The 20,299-nt window shown below is 43.7% G+C and overlaps 1 protein-coding gene across 1 annotated transcript in view; it reads left to right on the forward strand.

Moving 5' to 3' along the window:
- Positions 1-7,974, forward strand: part of KPNB1 (karyopherin subunit beta 1) — a 29,256-nt gene extending 21,282 nt beyond the window's left edge. Inside the window, exons 13-20 of the mRNA XM_019548338.1 lie at positions 272-416; positions 2,216-2,298; positions 2,936-3,043; positions 3,307-3,450; positions 3,563-3,668; positions 4,051-4,165; positions 4,758-4,919; positions 5,991-7,974. Coding sequence (XP_019403883.1) covers positions 272-416; positions 2,216-2,298; positions 2,936-3,043; positions 3,307-3,450; positions 3,563-3,668; positions 4,051-4,165; positions 4,758-4,919; position 5,991 — 864 coding nt within the window. The 3' untranslated portion in view covers positions 5,992-7,974. The remainder of the gene's footprint in view (positions 1-271; positions 417-2,215; positions 2,299-2,935; positions 3,044-3,306; positions 3,451-3,562; positions 3,669-4,050; positions 4,166-4,757; positions 4,920-5,990) is intronic.
- Positions 7,975-20,299: the final 12,325 nt, after the last annotated feature.

Here is a 20,299-nt window from a genome sequence, read left to right on the forward strand (position 1 = left end):
GAGAATATACAGTGGGGAAGGTAAAATCTGTTTGTTCTACAGCTGAAAAATTTGAGAATAAGAAAAAATGAATAGCATTCTACAGTTGCACTGACGAAGCATTTTCAGCAATGGAGCTCAAAGCAATAGTTGTGCTTTAATAAAGAACAGTATGGATTTGATAAAGTGTTCTGAACTAGTGTGGGAGATGGAAAGGAATAATTTAGCCCAGTGTGTTTGAGGAATCATCTATTACAATCTTTCTTTTTTCCCCCTCCTCCCCCAAACTTAGAATGTTCTCCGGAAAGTGCAGCACCAAGATGCTTTGCAGATCTCTGACGTGGTTATGGCTTCTCTGTTGAGAATGTTCCAGAGCACGGCTGGATCAGGGGGTGTGCAAGAGGATGCCTTGATGGCAGTCAGCACCCTTGTGGAAGGTCAGTATTTCAGTGCAGGGCCTGTGAACATCATAGGAAAAGCTTGGAGTGATGCAGTATTTCAAGTTTGTGGTTAGTGCTGTAGAATCTTAGTTGCTTCTAACTTCACTGCTTAGCAAAGACTGTTATGTATTGAGGTTTCTTAAAATGCAGACTTTGTTGTGTTGTTTTGGGCATAAGTCTTTCACACCTGTAAGGTCTGAGACCTAGCTGTTTGAATCAGAGGATGGCTTGATTGCCATAGATAATCTGTCTTCCTGTAGAGCACATAGATACTGCTCAACATCTGAATATACAATGTTATACAGTGTGTGGCACGGTGGGCTGGGGTGCGTCACAATGCAGATAATACTTTGTCTTGTGGGTTCACATTTGCTGTTGCCTACCACAGCTGATTTGTGTTGGTTTTTTTAATAGCTGACTTCTATTTGTGTGTGACTTTTTTTTTTTTTTTAATTGCATGGTGGTAAAGATTGAACGTAGGTTCCTCCCCCCTCCCCTTTACAATCTGATTCATTCTGAAATCAGGGTTGCAGTATTCCAGGCGCTGTGAGCCTCATCACAATTTCCTGTTTTGAGTGCTGTTGCTGTGGTATGATATCAAACTTGAGCAATGTATTGTACTATCCAAACATGCAGTATTTGACATAAGTTGGATTGTTAGGAATCCATATGATTTCACTGTTTTGTTTTGTTTTAAAAATAACAACATTCATCTCCATTAAAGGCTGTGTATGAGTTGGAAATGGTTCTTGAGAGACAGCAGCCTGCAAAAGGCTTATTTTCCTTCAGGTTTCTGAGGCCATTATCACAACTAGTTTGTTGAGGGGCTGCTCTCTTGGGGACTAGATCTATTTCTAGTGCAAAGCACATGTCTAATTGCTCCAAGAACACATGTCTGAGAAGCAGAGAAGTTTAATTTCAGCTGTCTGGAGTAGCCACTTCTGACATCAGGCTTAAAGAACTGTTACTTGGACAGGCCCCTCCTAATGGGATAGGGAAGATTTATAACCACACTTGGTGCTTGGTTTCCTTTGAGTAAAATCTGATTGACTGTGGCTAGGTTTACTACTGAGCAGCTATTTATGATCCAGGCAGCATCTGGCTTATGAATAAACAGTAGTGGGGCAAACAATTCTGATCCTTCACAGAAATTTGTAAGGTTATGAACCAATTTGCACTGAGCTGCAGGAAAGAGTGGTGAAATTGTTGTAAAAAAATAAACCTTTTCCTTCAAATAAATTTAAATCCAATCAGCCCAAGAAGCACTCACTATTGGAAGAACAAGGAGTAAAGGGGAAGTCTCCAAAGCTGAAATGCCTTGGCTAGTCAGCTGTCCCCAGAGGGAAGACTTTACTATGGCCTTAATCAGAAGAAAAAATTTGGATCAACTCGATAAATCCTGCCTTTCAATGGCTGGGGTATAATGCTGCCCCTTCCCTCGAGTGCAGACTACTGGGTGGAGAGCTGCTCATCATGAGTCAGGATTCTGATTTTTATTTTTGGTGGGGGAAGGGGGCTATGCATTTTTGCCATGGTGCCAATTGCTAGATGAACCCTGAACAACCCTTAGTTCTTTGAAAATAAGGAATAGCTCTATCTCTGATGGTATCTTTCCTTTTTCTCCAAACAAATGTCTTTTACTACTCAATTCTTCTATTGAATGTACAAGCTCTTGAGTGGTATATGATTGACTGGTAGGTCTCCTAATTTACTCTGGCAAACATGTTACTGGTCTCTGTAGGTCTCTCTTGACCTAATTGGAATGGATTTTGCTTTTTTTGTGTCTGTATGTACAGTCTTAGGTGGAGAGTTTCTGAAGTACATGGATGCCTTCAAACCTTTCCTGGGCATTGGACTGAAGAACTATGCAGAGTACCAGGTAAGACCCAAAGCTGAAAATCTTTGCAGCCTCTTATGTTCAATAGGATGACATCTTTTTGAGAGCAGTCAGTAATGAAACTAAAATCAACTCTGTAAATTCTCTGTAATTAATGGGTGTGCTCATAAATGAAATTAGACTCTCCTCTGTTGTAAATTGCCCACAGAAGACTGTCATCAGCTGGACACCTGAGGTCCTGCATTGACCACTTTTTGCTGGCATTGATCAGGAGAGAGATTACTATTGGTAGTGAGTTTCCATTAGATGTGCAGGTCTAATGGAATTTACCCTGGGGCTGGTACTTGGAACACCTGGCCGCTAAATTTGATGGCAGTTCTCTTAAAATAAAAAAAAAAAAGATCATCCGTCACTAGTTGGTATCTGAAACACTGCCTCTCTCAGTTGGGGAAACTTGTTCAGATTTTCTTTCTATAGCTTACCATTTCAAACGGTTAACAAAGCCTTGACTCCTATCAGCGGTTGCAGATAAGGGTCATTATTCTTAGTGGCTTTCTTGGTTACTGTCTGTCTTGGTACCATTATTTAGTGTTTTTAATAAGCTAAAGCTGTAAGGACAGTCAGTGTGGGGAACACTGACTCATTCTGGGTGGGTGTATAATTGCTGTTCTCTTTTCAGGTTTGTCTGGCTGCAGTGGGCCTAGTTGGAGACTTATGTAGAGCCCTGCAGTCCAACATCTTGCCTTTCTGCGATGAGGTTATGCAGCTGCTCTTAGAGAACTTGGGGGTAAGGGCGTAACCTACCAATAACTAGCTAGGCAAACTTGGCTCTTGCAAAGTAAATAAGATAGGGAAGCAGAGGAGTTAGAGGCCTCTTACCTGAAGATACAGGAGTAATAGTTAGTAAGCATGACCATTTGAAGAGAATCCATTTGGAGAAGTGGGGGTGGGGGGTGGATTTCAGTTTCTGGTATTTTACTCTAATTCACTAGCCTGTCCTTACTTCCAGTGTCCAGCTAACAGGATCTGATCTCTTCTTTCCACTTTCAGAACGAGAATGTTCATAGGTCTGTAAAGCCTCAGATTCTTTCTGTGTTTGGTGATATTGCCCTTGCCATTGGTGGAGAGTTTAAAAAATACCTAGATGTTGTGTTGAACACCTTGCAGCAGGCCTCCCAAGCCCAGGTTGATAAGGTAAGCCAGCAGCACATGGTGCAGATCCTTCTTATAAACCCTGAAATGGGTACATCCCTCAGTGGCTTTCCAGTGGTCGTTACAGAAGCATGTTCTCTTGTTTCTCATTTAGTCTGACTATGATATGGTAGACTACCTGAATGAGCTGAGGGAGGGCTGTCTGGAAGCTTACACTGGCATCATTCAGGGACTGAAGGGAGACCAAGAAAATGTGCACCGTGAGTATTCCCTGTTGTGCAATGGAAATGGTTGCTGATCTGAAATTGAAAGTGGGGTAGGAGATATGCTTAAATAAGTTCCTTCATTAGTAGCTACTCCCATGGCTTTAATAGAAATTGCATGCAAATAGGATCAACGGTGCTAATCAGTTCACAGCTGCTAAGGGGAAAAAAACAAAACAAGAATCCCCTCCTTTGGATAAAGGAGACTGGACTAACATCAAGCCTTTCCTCCTGAATTCAGGAAGCTCCTATAGCACTGCAGTCTGGTCTGTGAGCAGAGTGGAAGCTGTTATATCAAAAGTGGTTTGATGGGTTAGCTACTCTCTAGAGGTGGGCCATGTTTTAAGCCTGCTATACTAAGCCAGTTGTTGCCTTGCAGCGGACGTCATGCTGGTGCAACCCAGAGTAGAATTTATTCTTTCTTTCATCGACCACATTGCTGGAGATGAGGATCACACAGACGGAGTAGTAGCTTGTGCTGCTGGGCTGATAGGGTAAGCATCTGGGTCCTTTAACTTGAAGATAAGAGTCTGTGCAAGATGCTTATTTATGGTACAATAAGCTTTGTCATTTTTACACTTGTCTAAACTGCTGGCCCTATAGACTTCAATTTAGAAGCAAAGTTGAATTGATAAACATGGTGATGGTGGTCCCTGACCACAGAACTGGTGACCAGCTTCATTCTGGTTCCGTGAAGGCAAGTGCAAACTGTATGTGCCTTTATACAAAGTTGTATTCAAAGATGAGTCAGAAATTAAATTCTTTGGTGCCTTGTGTAATTGAGGAATTGCTAAAGCTGGATTCAGCTAGTTAATGTCCTTTTTGCTGTTGACTTTGGAAGCAGGATGAAACTTTCAGGGAGAACATTCTTTGGACAGGACACATGCGTGCTTGCAGCCAATACAACTGTTCTGCTCTTCATGCTAAAACTGGTGACCATATGCAACATTTTAAAAAGGGTATTTGATTGTGTGATTCACTCTTTTCTTGTTGCTAGCAAGAGCTGTTCAAACTGTCACTGGCATATCTGTTTGTGGCATTTGGCAAGCCTCAAAGCCCATTTACTCTCCACTGTTTCCCCTCCAGGGACTTGTGTACAGCATTTGGGAAAGATGTACTGAAATTAGTAGAAGCTAGACCCATGATACATGAACTGCTAACTGAAGGAAGAAGATCCAAGACGAATAAAACAAAAACCCTCGCTACCTGGGCGACTAAAGAACTGCGAAAACTGAAGAATCAAGCTTGGTAAGGAGACTTTTCACAAAAGCCCTTAGCTAGAAAAGAATTTCCTATCATACTTCTTCCAAGTAGTCCTATCTTCTGCTGCTTGGGATCTTGGTAAATTGAGCTAACACAATAGTTTTTTGGCCTTTAGTCCACAAGTTTGGACTAGAGGTCTTCTCCACAATAGAATCAAATCCTTGCTCGTGGAGCAGCTGTAGCCTGATAGTGAGTTCTCTCTTGCTTTCCCTGGATCTTTTTAGGTGCATCTCAGTTTTTTAACACTATCTCTGCTTGTTGATAAAGGAAATTTATATTACACTTAGTGACACACATTCCAAATCTAGTTTGTCTAATAAACGTCTGTCCCCAGAACAAGTTGGGACAGAAGCGATGCGTGTTAGCTGCAGCCAAGGCTGGGAATTTGACTGGCATGTGCCAATGCTCCTGCTAGGACTAAAAAATCCAGAGGTTCCTGCCTAGAAGGTGTTGCTCCTCTGTTCAGGGTCAGACTGATCTTCATGTCTGGGATCAGGAAGGAATTTTACCTCAGTTGGATTGGCAATGGGTTTGTGAGGGTTTTTGCCTTCCTCCTGTAGTTGTTGTCCTTTTCCCTGGACCTCTTCTGGGTGTTCTAACAACTACTTCCTATCCTTGCAGTGGCAGGACATTGGCAGTGCCCTCATCCCCCTGCTTTACCTGTAGCAAGCTAAGGTGGTGTTGATGTTTAGGTTATTGTGTGGTATGTGTAAGGGTTGTTGGCAAAGTGTTTAAGGATAGGTTAGACACTTGTCTAGGATGGGTTAGATGGGAATGATCATGATTGGAGAAGGGGGTTGGATTAGATGACTTCTGAGATCACTTCCAGCTCTGCTTCCTATTTCTTTTAAATCATGGAAAAGTACAGGGAATGTAGCATTTGGGAAAAGCCACTTACTTCTGGTCGGATGTGCACCTTTTAATTCATTTAACTCTAGGCCTTTTTTCAGTGTTGTGATGTGCCTGTTTCCTTTGATTGTAAATAATCCTATTTTAGCTCCTATAGCGGGTCTTGGTTTTTTTATGACTGTCCCCCTCCCCCACCTCTGATTACAGATCTGTTACCATTGGGATGACACCTGAGACCCCCACTGGAAATCTCCAATCTTTTGAAAAAAACCCGGAAATAAGGAGCGTGCACGGATGCTGAATGTTTGGGAATGAGAGGATGAGTGAGTGAGACGTGAAACACACCACATTGAAAATCCCGCCACAGTAACAGCAGCAGCGCTGTTAGTGAGCTGAGCACTGACTTGCGTAAAAAAAACAAAAAGAAAACAAAAAAACCAAACACAAAAAAACCTGACGTCGTCTGCCTTGAGGAAGAGGGAATGACTAAGCTGTTTGAAATAAGCAGTCTCTTCCGACAGAGACTAGGACTAGCTTTTCTGTCTTTGGGCCAGTGCGGAGCGGAATAACTAGTTTGGAAGAGAAGAAACTAGGTTCAACTGTGGTGCTCTTTGTTTGAGGTCTGGCTTTTGCTGCTGAAGAGAGCTGGAGTCTGGGTCTCTGGCCCGCCTTCTGTAACTTGCCACACAACGCTATCAGTGCACCTGGGTTAAAGGAGGGGTGAAGGATTTTCAGTCTAAGAGTGAGTGTGTGTGAATGAGGCGGTATCCACATTCTCAACTTCAAAGTCATTGCAGTTTATCTTTTCCCAAAAAGGGTTAGCTGTTGCATTTCATAAACTAACCGAAGTTCAGTCTACTGATGCAGCCTAAGAGATGTAAAAAGAAAAGAGGAAAAAATAAAAGGAAAGTCGCTCTTTAGGGCTTTTTATTTTAGGGAAACACTGACGAATGTTCAGAGCCTCCCATTCAGAGTGACGCTTTTCATGATCTTGTTTCATCAAAGCGCCTTTCCTTCCTTAATATTGTTCAACTGTGAATGTAGAAATGGGGGGGGGAAACTCTTGCGTTAGAGGGAATAGAAACAAATTGTCAAACAAGATTTCAGACTTTACACACAAACACAAAGTGCTCAGAATTGGCAATGAGAACGCAAAGGGAAAGATCTCTCCTGACTTGTACTGTAGCAGCCCGAACACCCACAAAATTGTGCCAAAGAGTTGAAAAACAATAAAGTAAACCTTCAGGTAATATTTTGGATTGCAAAATGAGGATAAATTCAATGTTCAAACAATCTGATAAAATGCCATTTGGAAACTGCTTGGCCTTTTGTGCTCTTTATTTGATCGAATTTTAATGTGGTATTGGTCTCTTGCTGCACTTCAAAAACAAAAATGGAAAAAAGAGAAATTTATATAAATATATATATACTGACTTGAGCTTACACAAGACGGCACTTGTAAAAGGTTATATTTTTCCACTGCAGTTGAAGATGAATAAAATGGTGTCAAACATTCCCCAATATTTCCTTTTTTTTTTGTATTCTTGGTCTTTCCAGTAAAAGGGGAACCCACTAACACCTTTTTTTTTTTTTTTTTTTTTTTAACAGTGTAGTAAAAGTCTGATGGGCAATTCTGGGACAGATTAGCTTTTTGGTGTTCCCGGTCAGGCAGCTTTTAATTCTGTCATGTGAAGGATTGGAATTTCTTCGGGTTTTTTGTTTTCTTTTGTTCTGTTTTTTCTCTCAAATCAATTTTTTTTTTCTTCCTCCCTTCCTTTTTTGAGGAATAGTCACTCCTTCACTTGTCCCAGCTCATCAGCAATAAAACAGGAAGAAAGGAGAAGGTGTAGGGTGTAAAACAATTATTCATTTAACCTTTATTATGCAGCTCTTACCAGCAGTTTTAAATTTTGCACAGCCTTTTAAAAGCTGATTGTCTGTGGGAGGAAGTTTAGAAACCCCTCACCTAGTGAGAAGCAGGTAAAATCTCTTATTATCCTTTTCTTCCCTTCTCCCAATCTGATTCCCAGGATCCATGAAAATGGGATCCACTTCTGTTGCCCATTCGCACTGCAGCATCCACAGCAGCTCTTGTACAGGGTATCAGATATGTGCCTTTCAGTGCCGGGTTCAGAATGCAGTCAAAGTGCTGATCTTTGAACCAGTGTACAAAAAAAAAAAAAAAAAAAAATCCCAGGTGCTTAGAAAAAAGGAAAAGCTCTGATGGCAAATTGGGAGAGTTGACCAGCTCCTAAAGCATTGGTGAGGGAAAGGCCTGGGTCACATTTCTATTAATGCCTTTTATTTTTATTTTGTTTCTTGAGGTGGGGTGGGATTTCCTAAAAAGCCATTCCTGAAGTTGGGGAGGGGGCATGGAGGGGAGAAATCTGATCATTCCTCAGTGCTACCTGTTTCTGTCCTGTGTGGCTGTTCAGCTGTAGACAGCAGGAGAATAAAGTACACTGAGACAGTAGTGGAAACAAATCTGGCGTCTCATGTTTTTTGTTCCAGGGAATGAATTCTTAAAACTGTACTAATGCTTAACACCTTGAGCTTCCACACGAGCCACACTCCCATAGTATAGTAGTGAGGAGAAACTAATTTACTCGCTCCAGTATTGGTGCTGAAACCTGCAACTGCGCTCCTTTTAATCCTGATACAGCTAGGGTTTGGAGAGGGAGATAAATGCCTTGTGTATAATGTTATAAAGCACCAGTGTTGCTGCCTGGCAGACTCTTAATTAATGGAATAAATCGTTGACTTTTTTTTAATGTGCCATTTCAATGCTAGGATCACAATATGCTTGTTTCAGCAAAGCATTTTGTTAGCTTGTGGGCTGGGCTTTGCACTGGTTTTTGCTCTGCCACCAAGGTAGGGGTTACAGTGGGATACTGGAGGGCTACTGCTGAGAGGAAATACTGCTGTCTGGAAATAGCTTTTATGGCGAGTGGTGGCTCCATTCATATTGTGCTGCTGCACTTTGTATCTTGTGCTTTGCTAATCAAATGCCTTGCCAGAGGCATTTACTGAACTGCTCTTGGACTTGAATGGAAAAAGTTAATGTAATCTTTACAGTACCCACTTTAATGCAGTCCTAGTATTTTTAACTTGGAACCAAGCTACTGCATTAACTTTCTCAAGTCCATCAAATTATTGACATCCAGGCCACATGAACAACCAGTGCTTGGTGTTCATTTGGGTTTTGACACCAAGTGCTTTTCGATAAATTTTTAATCTCTGGCAACACTTCTGAAGTGCTGTTACTATGCCACCTACCAACTGGCAGTTGTGATCTGTTAGTGACTAGAAGAGTCCCACTTACTAACAAATCGGTAGCATTGATTTATTTACCTTCTAAATAAAAGCTGCTTTATTTTTGTTTTAACCTTTTTTCTGCTTTGTTTTATATAGTTGCTGCTGCTTCTCTTGCCAGAAACCTTCCTCCCCTGCACTGCTCAGTGAGACTGTGTGGGCGTGCACTCTGAATGACATGCTCTCATCTGCTTCCTGTTTGGGGGAGCTGGAGGTGACAGGGATGTGTCATCCGCCCATATGTGCTATTCAGACGCACAGGAATAACAGTGCGATGCAAAACTATTTCCAGGAACAAGAGTCTGGCCTCTTCTATCAGTGGTTGTCTTTTGGGTTCCTTTGAGGTTTAATATATCTACGTTCTCTTGTGTGCATTTGTGTACCTTGACAGGGGATGGTATCTTGGCAAGAGCGGATTAGCTTGCTAAATGCCTTGTTCTTCAATATAACTAAAGCAGTTGTGCCCAACCTTTTTGTCCTGTGGGCCAGCTGAGCAGTGCCAAGTCAGTCTGCAGGCCAGATCTGGCCTGTGGGTGACTGCATGGTAACAACGGCCTAGCCAGGGCTCGATGCACAGCTATGTGGGGCTAGGAAATTTGGCAGCAGGGTGGCAGTGGCAGTGCTAATTGCTACTACTTTCTCACCATCAAATTTCCAGACTCCTGAACTGAAGCACACTTTGTGATCAGGAAAGAGATGTAGAGATCAACCATGGAGGAAAAACTGATTGGCTGGGAGGTGAGCTAAACTACAGGAATCTGTTTACTTAGTCTTTACAAACCAGGCTTAAGGGTGTTAACACCTTCTGCAAGCCATGGAGGTGATAAAGTAGTCTTGGCCCATCATGTAGGAGCGTGTACTGAGGTTCTCTTTAATGAGGGGAGGCTTTGTCCATCATTGAAAGTACTGCCCGCTGTGGAATGCAATGGTTGCTGCCAGCACATAGCAAAGCCTGCATGCTCTAGGATGGTGAAGTGGGTACGTTGCACTAAAAGGCATCACAGGGAAGCAGAGTGTAATTATCCACCATGTAATTTAGTGAATTTTAATGGTTTTGACATTTACCTCTTAGGTAAAGTTTTCCCAGCATTTTTAATGACTGAGTGGGCAGGTCCTACAGCTCAGCTCTTAACCGTGACTTCTTCCAAGTTGTAACTTGTGCAGTAAGCACAGGTGTATGTGTGTGTGTGTGGAGAGCTGACTTTTAAGACATGGTGATTATTGTAGCTTTTTTCCAACTAGAAGAGGTATTAAAATAGATTAAAATATACTCTTTTTCATGCAAGCAAATGTATTACCAGTGGTCTGACTGCAAGTGGGAAGTAAGCTGTTCATACAAGAAAACTTGAGAACCAGTGTCTTGTCCAAACTTAAAGCTGGAATTTTTAATGAAAAGCAACTAAATGGTACCTACTGTCTCCACTTGGTAGGAGATCCTGTAGTCTGCCTTAAATGAACCAGTTTGGACAATGAGCACTTTTACACGTGCTCCAGGAATGTGGGTGCAGGGGTGCTCAGTGCTTTAATTAGTGGTTCTAAGCTAAAATGCTGCCATGTCTCTTGTATCAGTGTCCCCACAGTTAAAAATGGCATGAGGATGCTTGAACTAAAGTTTGTTCCATGAGCTTTAGTTCAAGCACCTCTGCCACTACTTTTAAGTGCGGGAACACTGATACACAAGATGCAGGAGGCTGTTGGAGCGCAGCAGTTGTCATGCTCCAGCAGACTCAATTTAATTGTCTGCTTCAGCACACTAGAATTCCAGCGCATCAGAGCAGCCTATGTGCTAGTGTATGGGCAGGTGCCCAATGAGTATGGGCACTTTCTATACTCTCTCCTGAATATGTGGCAAATAATCAAGGTGAGAAATCCAGCGACTGCATATCGTGACAGCTTCATGTTCACATGCCTAATGTGTATTATCAAGATGATTACAAAGAGGAGCTTGTGTACAGATTGGGAGAAGTCTCATGGTGTCTGGTTTATCTTGAGATCACATGAAGTGGTTGGCTTTCTGCAGAGACTGTTTATTTCTTCCTGAATTTGACAGATATCACTTAAAACAATGGGGGCCAGACTTTTCACAGATGTGCCACAAATTAGCCCCAGTGTCATTGCTCCCCTGGTCTCTCTCTTTCTCTGCCCAATTTCTTGCTCTGCTTCCTGCCCCAGTGGCTGCTGTGCTGCCTGTTCTCTCTGCATTATCTTGCATGCCATGCACAGAGGCTGCCTGTGCTGCTTGTAGCACTTATGCCGTGTGTTGGCCACCCTGACTAAAAGAAAAAAACACAAAAAAACCCAACAACAATAAGATGAGTTTACCTCCACTTGTCTTCTGCCAGATGAACAAACTAGATTTTAGTTGAGTTCCCAGGTTACTGAGTACATGTTACTGAAGGGGGGAATGTCCATCCAGCATTTACTGATCTATAGTTTGCCAGTAGACTCTTAACTGCAAATGCTCAGGGACAAGGGTTCATGTCTATAAATGTACCATATGTCTCATCACCTAAACTTGCTAGGCAAATAAGTAAACTCAAGCTTACAGCTAGTATAGCCTTTGTGTTTGATGGAGTAAAAGCATTGTTAATTTCTGATGAGGCTAATAGGAGCCCAAGTTCAGGCCTTCATGGCTACGTTAATCCAGAATTTGAGATGCAATTTGCCTTAACAGTCGATGAAACATGATGGGTGTTGCTGTACGAACAAATAGCAGAAACGGTTGCTGTGTATACTGCACCATCAATCAGCATGCCAAAGCACTCTGGATTCACTGACCCTCAAGGGAACTAACTGAGATGAACTGAGCAATGCTGTTGGAACAGCAGGGGGAAATGAGCCGGAAAAGAATTGTCCTAGCTGAAGTTAAAACTGGACATGGGTTTAATGCACTCTTTTCAAAGGGGCAGGAAACAAGCAACAGTGGTCAAGACTTATTTTTACATCTCCATTGAAAGAAAGCTCCTTCTGATAGTGCACAGTATTGCCTCTAGTAGAGGGGAAGAAGAGGGTGGCTTGATATCAGGGCACGCTTTACTTGGACTTCAAATAAAGGTCCTCAAGAACCATCACTCAGATTAGTCCAGCGGATTTTTTTTCTCAGGTGTTCTGCTAGCTGAACTGATGAATGCAATATGATCGGTCTATCCATGGAGCCAAAAAAAAAAATAGATGCAGAAGTACACATCTGCTGCTGTGAAACAGTATGGATGTGTAATTCAGTGTCCTGTGCTTGTGACGAAGTTCTACAGAAGAACTTAGAGTTTCTAGCATAGGTAGAACAAGTAGGGTTTAGCTCTGTTGCCACAGTCCAATCTAGGAGCTAACTGTGCTCTTCCCAAGAAGGAGCTAGAAGGCCCCTGAAAATGCCTTTTTCTTGTTCCCTGAACTTTTTAAAAAGCATTTTATTCTGAACTTTCCCCTCCCAGCTACCTTCTGCTGCCAGCTGGTATTACTAATATGTTCATTCCATTTCTTTGGTGTTACTTTCCCAGATACTTCTCTGACAACCTGCCATAGCAACGTTTATTTTGGAGAACTGCAGTCCTGCTGACCCAAAGCAGTACTCCTATTAAAGCTTGGGCATCTTTCTCATTTACTTGAAGTAGATCATAAAAACAAAATTCATGTGTCATGGAAACTGCAGTGGCTGTAAACCAGATGCGGAAACTAGCAAGTGCTGGTACACCTTTGAACCTCAACCAAAAATACCCTGTTAAGTACAGGCAAAGCATGGGATTTGATTTCACTTTGAGAACTAAATGCTTTGTCATTAGCTTTCTAAATCTGAGAAGAAAAAAGAAGTGGTGGGTCAAATCCTCAGCCCTTGTAAACAGCTAAATTAATGTATCTGTGCTGAATTGCACTTGGAGAAGAGCTGAATTTAGGTGCTTGACTCATTGAAATTCAATGGAGTTTCAGCATCTTAATTCCCTCCCTCACCTTTAAAAATCCTTGCCTTTGCTTTGTAATTTCAAATGAATGACTTCAGCCATAACACACAAATTAGGCTGATTCTTTAAAATATTGCAATCTTGAAGAGGAAAAAATGCTGTCCGAAATGACTGTGAGGTTGGCATGAGAATTTATCCAAAAGGTAGGATCGAACACCATGGTATAAAAGAAGGATGAGAACTAAAGATATTTACCCATCTGTCCATTACATTTTTTTTTTTTTTAAGGAACCTTAAGCACACTGAGTAACTTTATTCAGTTGAGTAGTTCTTTTGAATTAGAAGGCCTGAACAGCTCCCTTGCTCCTGATGGATATTACTAAAGCAATATTATGAGCAAGTTAGAAAGAAAACAGACTTCCATGGAGGTAACTGAAGAGAGGAGGGCTGAGATGTTCTTAGGACCTGCAGTGGCCACCTTTGTGCAGCAGGAGCTTGAATTAAGCTTTGACAGGGGAAACAATCCCTAGCAGAGTGGCAAACCTTTTGAAAAGCATACCTCAAGTCCAAAGTATGAGATAATGCCACTTTAATAATTGGCCACTGCCATTGCTACTGGGACATGGCAACACTGAATTTAATGGCACCCATTTCCCACAGCTCCCATGGAGCCAAACCTTCAAGCCAGCCCCAACTGGTGCCCCTTTTAACTTAGCACCTGGGATTTGCATACCAAATGCACCAGCTGCCCATGTTGCATGTCCCTGCTGCTCTAGCAGGTAGGATGCTAGACTGGGAACCTGAACACTTGGGTTCTGTGATTGCTCAGAGTCTTGAGCAGGCAAATGGAAGAAGCAAATTACTTCCCCTTGCTTTTGTGGCTGTGTATTTCCAACTCTTGGCTTTATCCATTTGCACTGTAAAGCAGGGATGTCATCTGGCCCAGCTGAGTGATCCATGACTAGTCCACAGACTGAATGAATGGTGCAGGCCAGCTCTGGAGGCTGGATCATGCTTGCAGATCTCACCTATCATGCTGGATCCAGCACGTGGCACCTGTGCCAGGCAGCCAAGAACCCAGTGGGAAGACACCCAGCATCCTAGGCACTCAGCTAGGATGGACACTAAGTGCTTGGCTAGGATTCCTGCTGGAACAAGCCGTGGTACTCCTGGGGCTCCAGTGTTGTGGGTCTTACCCAGCTTTGGCTGCTGCCTAGGAAGGGTTCCCCATCAAGTCTGTGGGCTGGATGACCAAGGTCTGCTGGCCAAATCCAGCCAAAGGATGTTTGACACCCCTGCTGTACTGTTAGAGACCATCCCTGCAACATGCTATATGTTTGTACGCGTGGCATAATGGGGTCCTCAGGGCCTCTCTTTTGCTGTAATTCAAATAAGTGATTGGGCCTTTTGGGCATGCCCAAAAGAAGGTCTGGTAGCCAATCTCTGGTCTTGAGCATGGGAGTTGGGATTCAGAGGCTGTGCCCCCAGCTTCCTAGACTCTAAATGTTGAAGCCTGCACCTGGGAGAGGAGCAGTGCAGAAAACCTGGGTCATACCCTGTTCACGTTCCTTTTCAGCAGCTGTTCTCTGCCTCTGTGACATAGGAGACTGGGCAAGATGACCCTATGATCTAACCCAATATATGACGGTTCTTAAGTTCTTAAATGCCACTTTCAGTGAAAGGGAAGCAAGCCTTCAGACCTGCCCATGCTGGGAAAGCTAGGCTGTAAACCAGGGGTGGGCAAAATGTGGCCCACAGGCCAGATGTGGCTTGCCAAGCTATTTTATCTGGCCTGCAGAGCCCCTATAAAATTTAGAAAATTAATATTTATTTGTCCCCGGCTGCCTGTCATGAGGCCCCTGATGGCTTACCAAAACTCAGTAAGTGGGCCTCCGCCTCAAATAATTGCCCACCTGTGCTATAAGCAGATGTTTCACTGGAGGTGGTTCTGATTTGTCCTGGGTTTTGACTGAGAGCAAAGAGGATTGGTACAGCCTTTTTACACAGGTAGCCCTTCCAAACTGCATTGCTGCTCAGTGGCCGGGAAGAGAGAATGCACAGTCTGTCAGACTTGTCTCTGGAAAGATTGGTAATTAACTTGAATGAGCTGCTATTAATTGGCACAGCTTTGGGAGGAAAGGGGGGGTGTTAGCCCCTTCTCATACTGCACAGGTACTTAAATGGGGACAATACTCAATACAGTCTGTGGGATCCCAGGAGAAAAAGGCTTTCTTCCAGGAGAAATGAGACATCTGTTTGCTAGCCGATTTCTCCCAGGACAAAGCCTTATATCCTGAGATCCTACAGGTGAACAAGCCCATTGTTCCACTTTAAGTACCTGTGAAGTAGTGAGGGCGCACACTTTTCCCTGGGACAGTCTGGTTTAATTCAAGTCAATTGCCATTCAAACTATGTCCTGGGCCTGTTTTGTTGCAAGTGAAAGTCTGGGGCAACCAGACCTGGGAAAAACTGGACTTAGCCTTAGTGAGAACACCCATTCTACAGTTGTACCAGTCTGTTGAGCAAATGGTGTTGTCTTTGCACAAAGTGGTGCTGGTAGCTTCCACAGCCTAGTTTGATTTCAGACCAAACTGCCTTGCAGTGGAGCAAGAACCATTTTATAGCCAGGAAGGTGTGCTTTTATAACCTATTGATGAAGTGCAGATTCTTTTCACCGAGATGAGGCCTGGCTCTCCAGGTTGTAAGGCTGTGCCAATGTGGGGAATCCATGTTTTGCTTAAGAAGTATGTGATCTTCACGTAGAGCTGCAGCCTCCAGCTGGGATGAAGACCGTAGCCTGCAGTTCTCCCTGTGGGTCTCCAAACTCTGCTCCAGCCTGCTGTGAGCAAAAGGTTGCTGCCCCCTGCAGTAGATTATCTCCTACCCAGGAGGACTGGTTTATCAGGATTAGGTTGCTTGTTTGATCTGTTGTGGCTGGAACAGTTATGAAAGGACCAGATCTTCCCTACCTGAGGAGCTATTTTTCCCTCCACTCAAGATAAAAGGACCTATGGCAGGAGCCTGATGTAATAGGGGGATAGTTGTCCTCCTGAGACCAGGTGAGGAGTTGCAGGGAGGAGTAAACTACAGGCGGGTGCACTGTGTTCTAGTTTTTTCTGCCTTCCTAATGATCTGTGCTTGGTTTAAGTAAAGAGCAACAGTCATTAGAAACCAGTGGTTCAGGACCCTATATTTCAAGTGAGTGCTCCTGAGGGAGAGCTCAGCCAGATCTATGATAGATGGGGCTGTAGTAGCCCTGGAGTTCACACATGACTGGTGAGCTTAGTTTGAACTTCCTAAAACTGCCGTAAAATCAGCAGCTTGGGGTCTGGGCTGTGTTCATGTTCAGTATTAAACAAATGCAGTATTAAATTAAATCCTTGTTCTGGGCCCTTTACCTGTGCATAATTAGAGCATCCCTAGCTCATGAGTTTGCAATCAAAACGGAGCAAAGGTGCTGGAGGAGAAATAGAAACGAGAGAAAGTGACTAAATGTAGTGTACTCTGAAGACTGTGCACATTCTTTAAAAAAATAAATAAAAAGGCGAATGAGCTTTGTATTTTAACTTAAAAAAAAAAATTCCCCCTGGAGTTGTGGAAGAGACAGAAAATGGAGAAAGGGTGTCCCAGCCTCAGTGAACCGGAACCTCCTTGAGGTAAATTTTTATTTATAGCATTGGATAAATAATTAACACCACCCTGCTGTGAATAAAATCAACTGGCTATGGCAAATGCCTTGTGTGGACTATCAGTGATGAGGCTGGGGATTTTTTGTGGTCTTGTGTCTGTTCCAGTGAAGTGATTCCTCATCCTAGTCCAAACTCGGTTCACAGGCGTGAGAAGTCAAAACTTTAGCCACTGGTTCTGGACCAGAGTGCTGTAACATGCTGGGTTGCCACAAGATCCTTTTAAAGATGTTGCACAATTTTAGCACAGCTTAGGCATTCAAACACCTACACAATTTACAAGATAAACCTAGAGCTTTCCAATAGGAATCCAGTGTCCAAACCATTTTGACCTGTTGTGGACTTTCTGAGCTCTTTGCAAACGAAGAATTGTTCTGTTATCTTTCGCAGTCAAGAAGCAATTGAAAACCATGAGTTAGATGTGAAGCACCCTTTGGAAAATGCTAACAAGGGGGCCTTTGGCCCCTTTACACATGTATATTTATTATATAATTACCTACTTAATTGCACATGTCCAACCAACTATAAAGTTATTGCTGGAAAAGGTGTTATAACTTTTATAGCTGGTTTCTGTCCAACTTTAATTTGCAAGTGCATCTCGTGCCCCTGTGGCTGGGAACTGTCAGCTGATCAGAGCTCCCAATGCTGGGGGCCCATGTGCACCCCTGAGCCTGGCAGTTCCTAGCTGACAGAGCAGGTGCCCCACAGCTGGGAGCTCCATCAGCTGACAGGGCTTCCAACTGTGGCAGCATCCCATACACCAGAGGTTCCCAACACTTGGGCTGCAGACCAGTACTGGGCTGCAAAGTGTTGGCTGCCAGTCTGCAGGAGGGTTGGCTCCTGGACTGGACGTCCGGAAGTGACCAGCATGCTGCGGACTGGCAGCAACCCTTTTTATACTGAGTAGGCTAGACAAGGCAAAGAAGAGGAGTGGCAGAGCCCTTTCACACAGATATCCCTTCCAAAATGCATTGCTGCTCAGTGGCCAGGGAAAGAGAGTGCACAGCCTGGCAGGCTTGTCCCTGGAAAGATTGGTAATTAACTTGAATGAGGTGCTATTAATTGGCACAGCATTGGGAGGAGAGGGGAAGTGTATAGATGAGGCACAAAAGAACTGATAGACAAGGCAAAGAAGAACCGAGAGACTTGCCCCTAAAGACGCCCCCTTTTTATACTGAGTATAGAAAAGGGTTGGATGCTGGTCTGCGTGATGCCGGTCACTTCCAGTCTGCAGTCTAAAAAGTTTGGGAACCGCTGCCATGCACCCTGCAGCTGGATGACCGCAGCTGCTGCACTTCCAGCTGCAGGCGTGTGGTGTGTCCTCACAGCTGGAAGTGCCTTCAGCTGAGAGGGCTGCCAGCTGTAGGAACTGGCCCCTGCACCAGCAATTAGGCATGATAGGATCTGATTTGTCATTCCATAATTGCACCTCTTGCCATGCATGTGTGACATGGCAGGAGGTGCAATTATGTGGATCATGCATTAGATTTCATCATGCCTTGTCCTGGATGTGTAGAGGGGCCCTTTGTGTCCAAAAAGGTTGATAAGCATTAACTTAGCCACTCCCTCACGCTTGGTTTCATTCACAGTTGAGGTAGGGTGGCTGGTTTGGAGATTTCAGCATGTAACTGGGACTTGGGAACTGAACCCGAAGCTCCCAGCTCTTGCAAAGATGCTCCTCTTGGACTTTGGGGGAAAGTCTATCTCTGTTTCTTTCTCTCTCATTCCCCATGTGCAAAATAGGAATCAGTTCTTCTTTGCCTTGTCTATTTGGTTTGCAAATCCTCCAGGACAGTGCATGTCTCTTCCCTATGCTGTGTGCAGTACCCAGCATTTCCATTTGCACCAAGGTACAATTATTTCTTTCAACTAATAGCATATGAGAAAAAAAACAAATGTTTCCTCTTCTGAAAGCGTTGGAAGGAGGGTGCAGAACGTTATCCTTTTGCAGACCAAATAATGTGCATCTTAATTTCATATTTATGTCTATTGCCTGCTGTGCAGGGGATTGTAAAAATGCACAGATTAGTGGAGATACAGACTGTACCCAAAATGCATTAGAGAGTTAAATAATTCAGTTACCAAGTTAACACAGAAATGAGACAGAGAGAGAGAGAGAAGGAAGCATGAAAAATGTTTGTGAATATGTGGAGTCTATGTGAAGTGTGTGTGTGTAGTGGGAGACACAGGGCTGTTGCAACTGCAGAGTCAGCTTTTGTTCAGACAGTGGGAAAACAAAGACAGATCTAAGCAGGCAGATAGAACTGACTTGTGCATTTAGGAATAAACGTGGTGGTTTTGAGTATGTTCCAGTTATGGCTGGGGAGGTCATAGCATGGGTTGGTGAGGAGGTAGGAGGTCATGTTTCCTTCACCAATAGCAAATATAACCTAGGTGAGGGTCTGCCATTGAGGTGAGCGAAGCCAAGGTGTCATGTCAGGCAGTGCTTATTGTGGCTTGTTGGCACTGATAAACCTAAAGGTTTGTCTAAATAGGGTAAATGGCTAACATAATTGTAATTCCCCATGTGGACACCATATTCCATGACATGACTTTATTCTAGAGTGATTCTGCTCACAAACTGGAGTATTATCCAGAAGAAAAACTGTTATTCCAGAACAGTGTCCAGACAGGAATGTTGTTCCAGAGATGACTATCCTGATCAACGTCCTCTGGGTAGGCAAGGTGTAAGCCAGAGGTGTCCAACCTTTTTGAATGTGGGGCCAGATCATGAACTTTTTATTACCCGGTGGGCTGGCAAACCATATTCAAAGACCTCACAGGAAGTGATGTCACGTGACTTCTGACACCAATGAAGTTGCAGAAAGCGACAATGAAATGGGTCTAACCAGCTCAAAACTCTCCCTCTATAGCATCCACCTCTGCCACTGTTTGGGACAGGATACTGAGCTGGGTGGACCATGGGGCTGACCAAGCATGGCACTTTTTATGCTCTTATGTTCAGAATCTCTTATGTTCTTTGGCTGAGCTTCCAAACTATGGCTGAGATTTGCAAAACAGGGTAGATAGGCATGTTACAAAGTTGTCATAAAAGATTTGGAGCCCTCTAAATCCCATTCATTTTAATGGAAGTTGGCCTTTTGACTCAGCTTTGAAAATCTCAGCCCAAGGTGCCAACCAAATAAGTCAAAATATATTTTGCATTACTATTTTACAAACATTAAATGAACCTCAGGATGAATTCAGCCGGAGCAGCAGTGGCTCAGCTGCACTTTCCCCCTACTGCAGTCCCGAGTGGCACACGGCTCCGCTGCCACTTCTGCTGGCTGGTGCTGACCCGGGCAGGTCTGTCCCATCTGGAGCAGCACACAGCTGAAGCTGGATTCCCAAGTGCTGCTGGGGAAGGAAGGAGCCTGGCTGGGTCAGCACCAGCCAGCAGAATCGGCGGCGGGGCCGTGTGCCGCTTGGGACTGACCGACGCAGGTAAGGGGAAAGTGCAGCTGAGCCTCTGCTGCTCTGGTTGGACTCATCCTGTCCTGAGCATCACACAGCTACTCCTCTTCTCACACGCCATCACCTGGACAAGGGAGAAGAGATTGATGTCATATATCTTGACTTCAAAAAAGCCTTCGATCTGGTATCCCATGATCACCTCTTGGCCAAA

The sequence above is a fragment of the Crocodylus porosus genome, unplaced genomic scaffold (assembly GCF_001723895.1).
Source record: "Crocodylus porosus isolate Cpor-Errol unplaced genomic scaffold, CroPor_comp1, whole genome shotgun sequence".
NCBI classification, from domain to species: Eukaryota; Metazoa; Chordata; order Crocodylia; family Crocodylidae; genus Crocodylus; species Crocodylus porosus.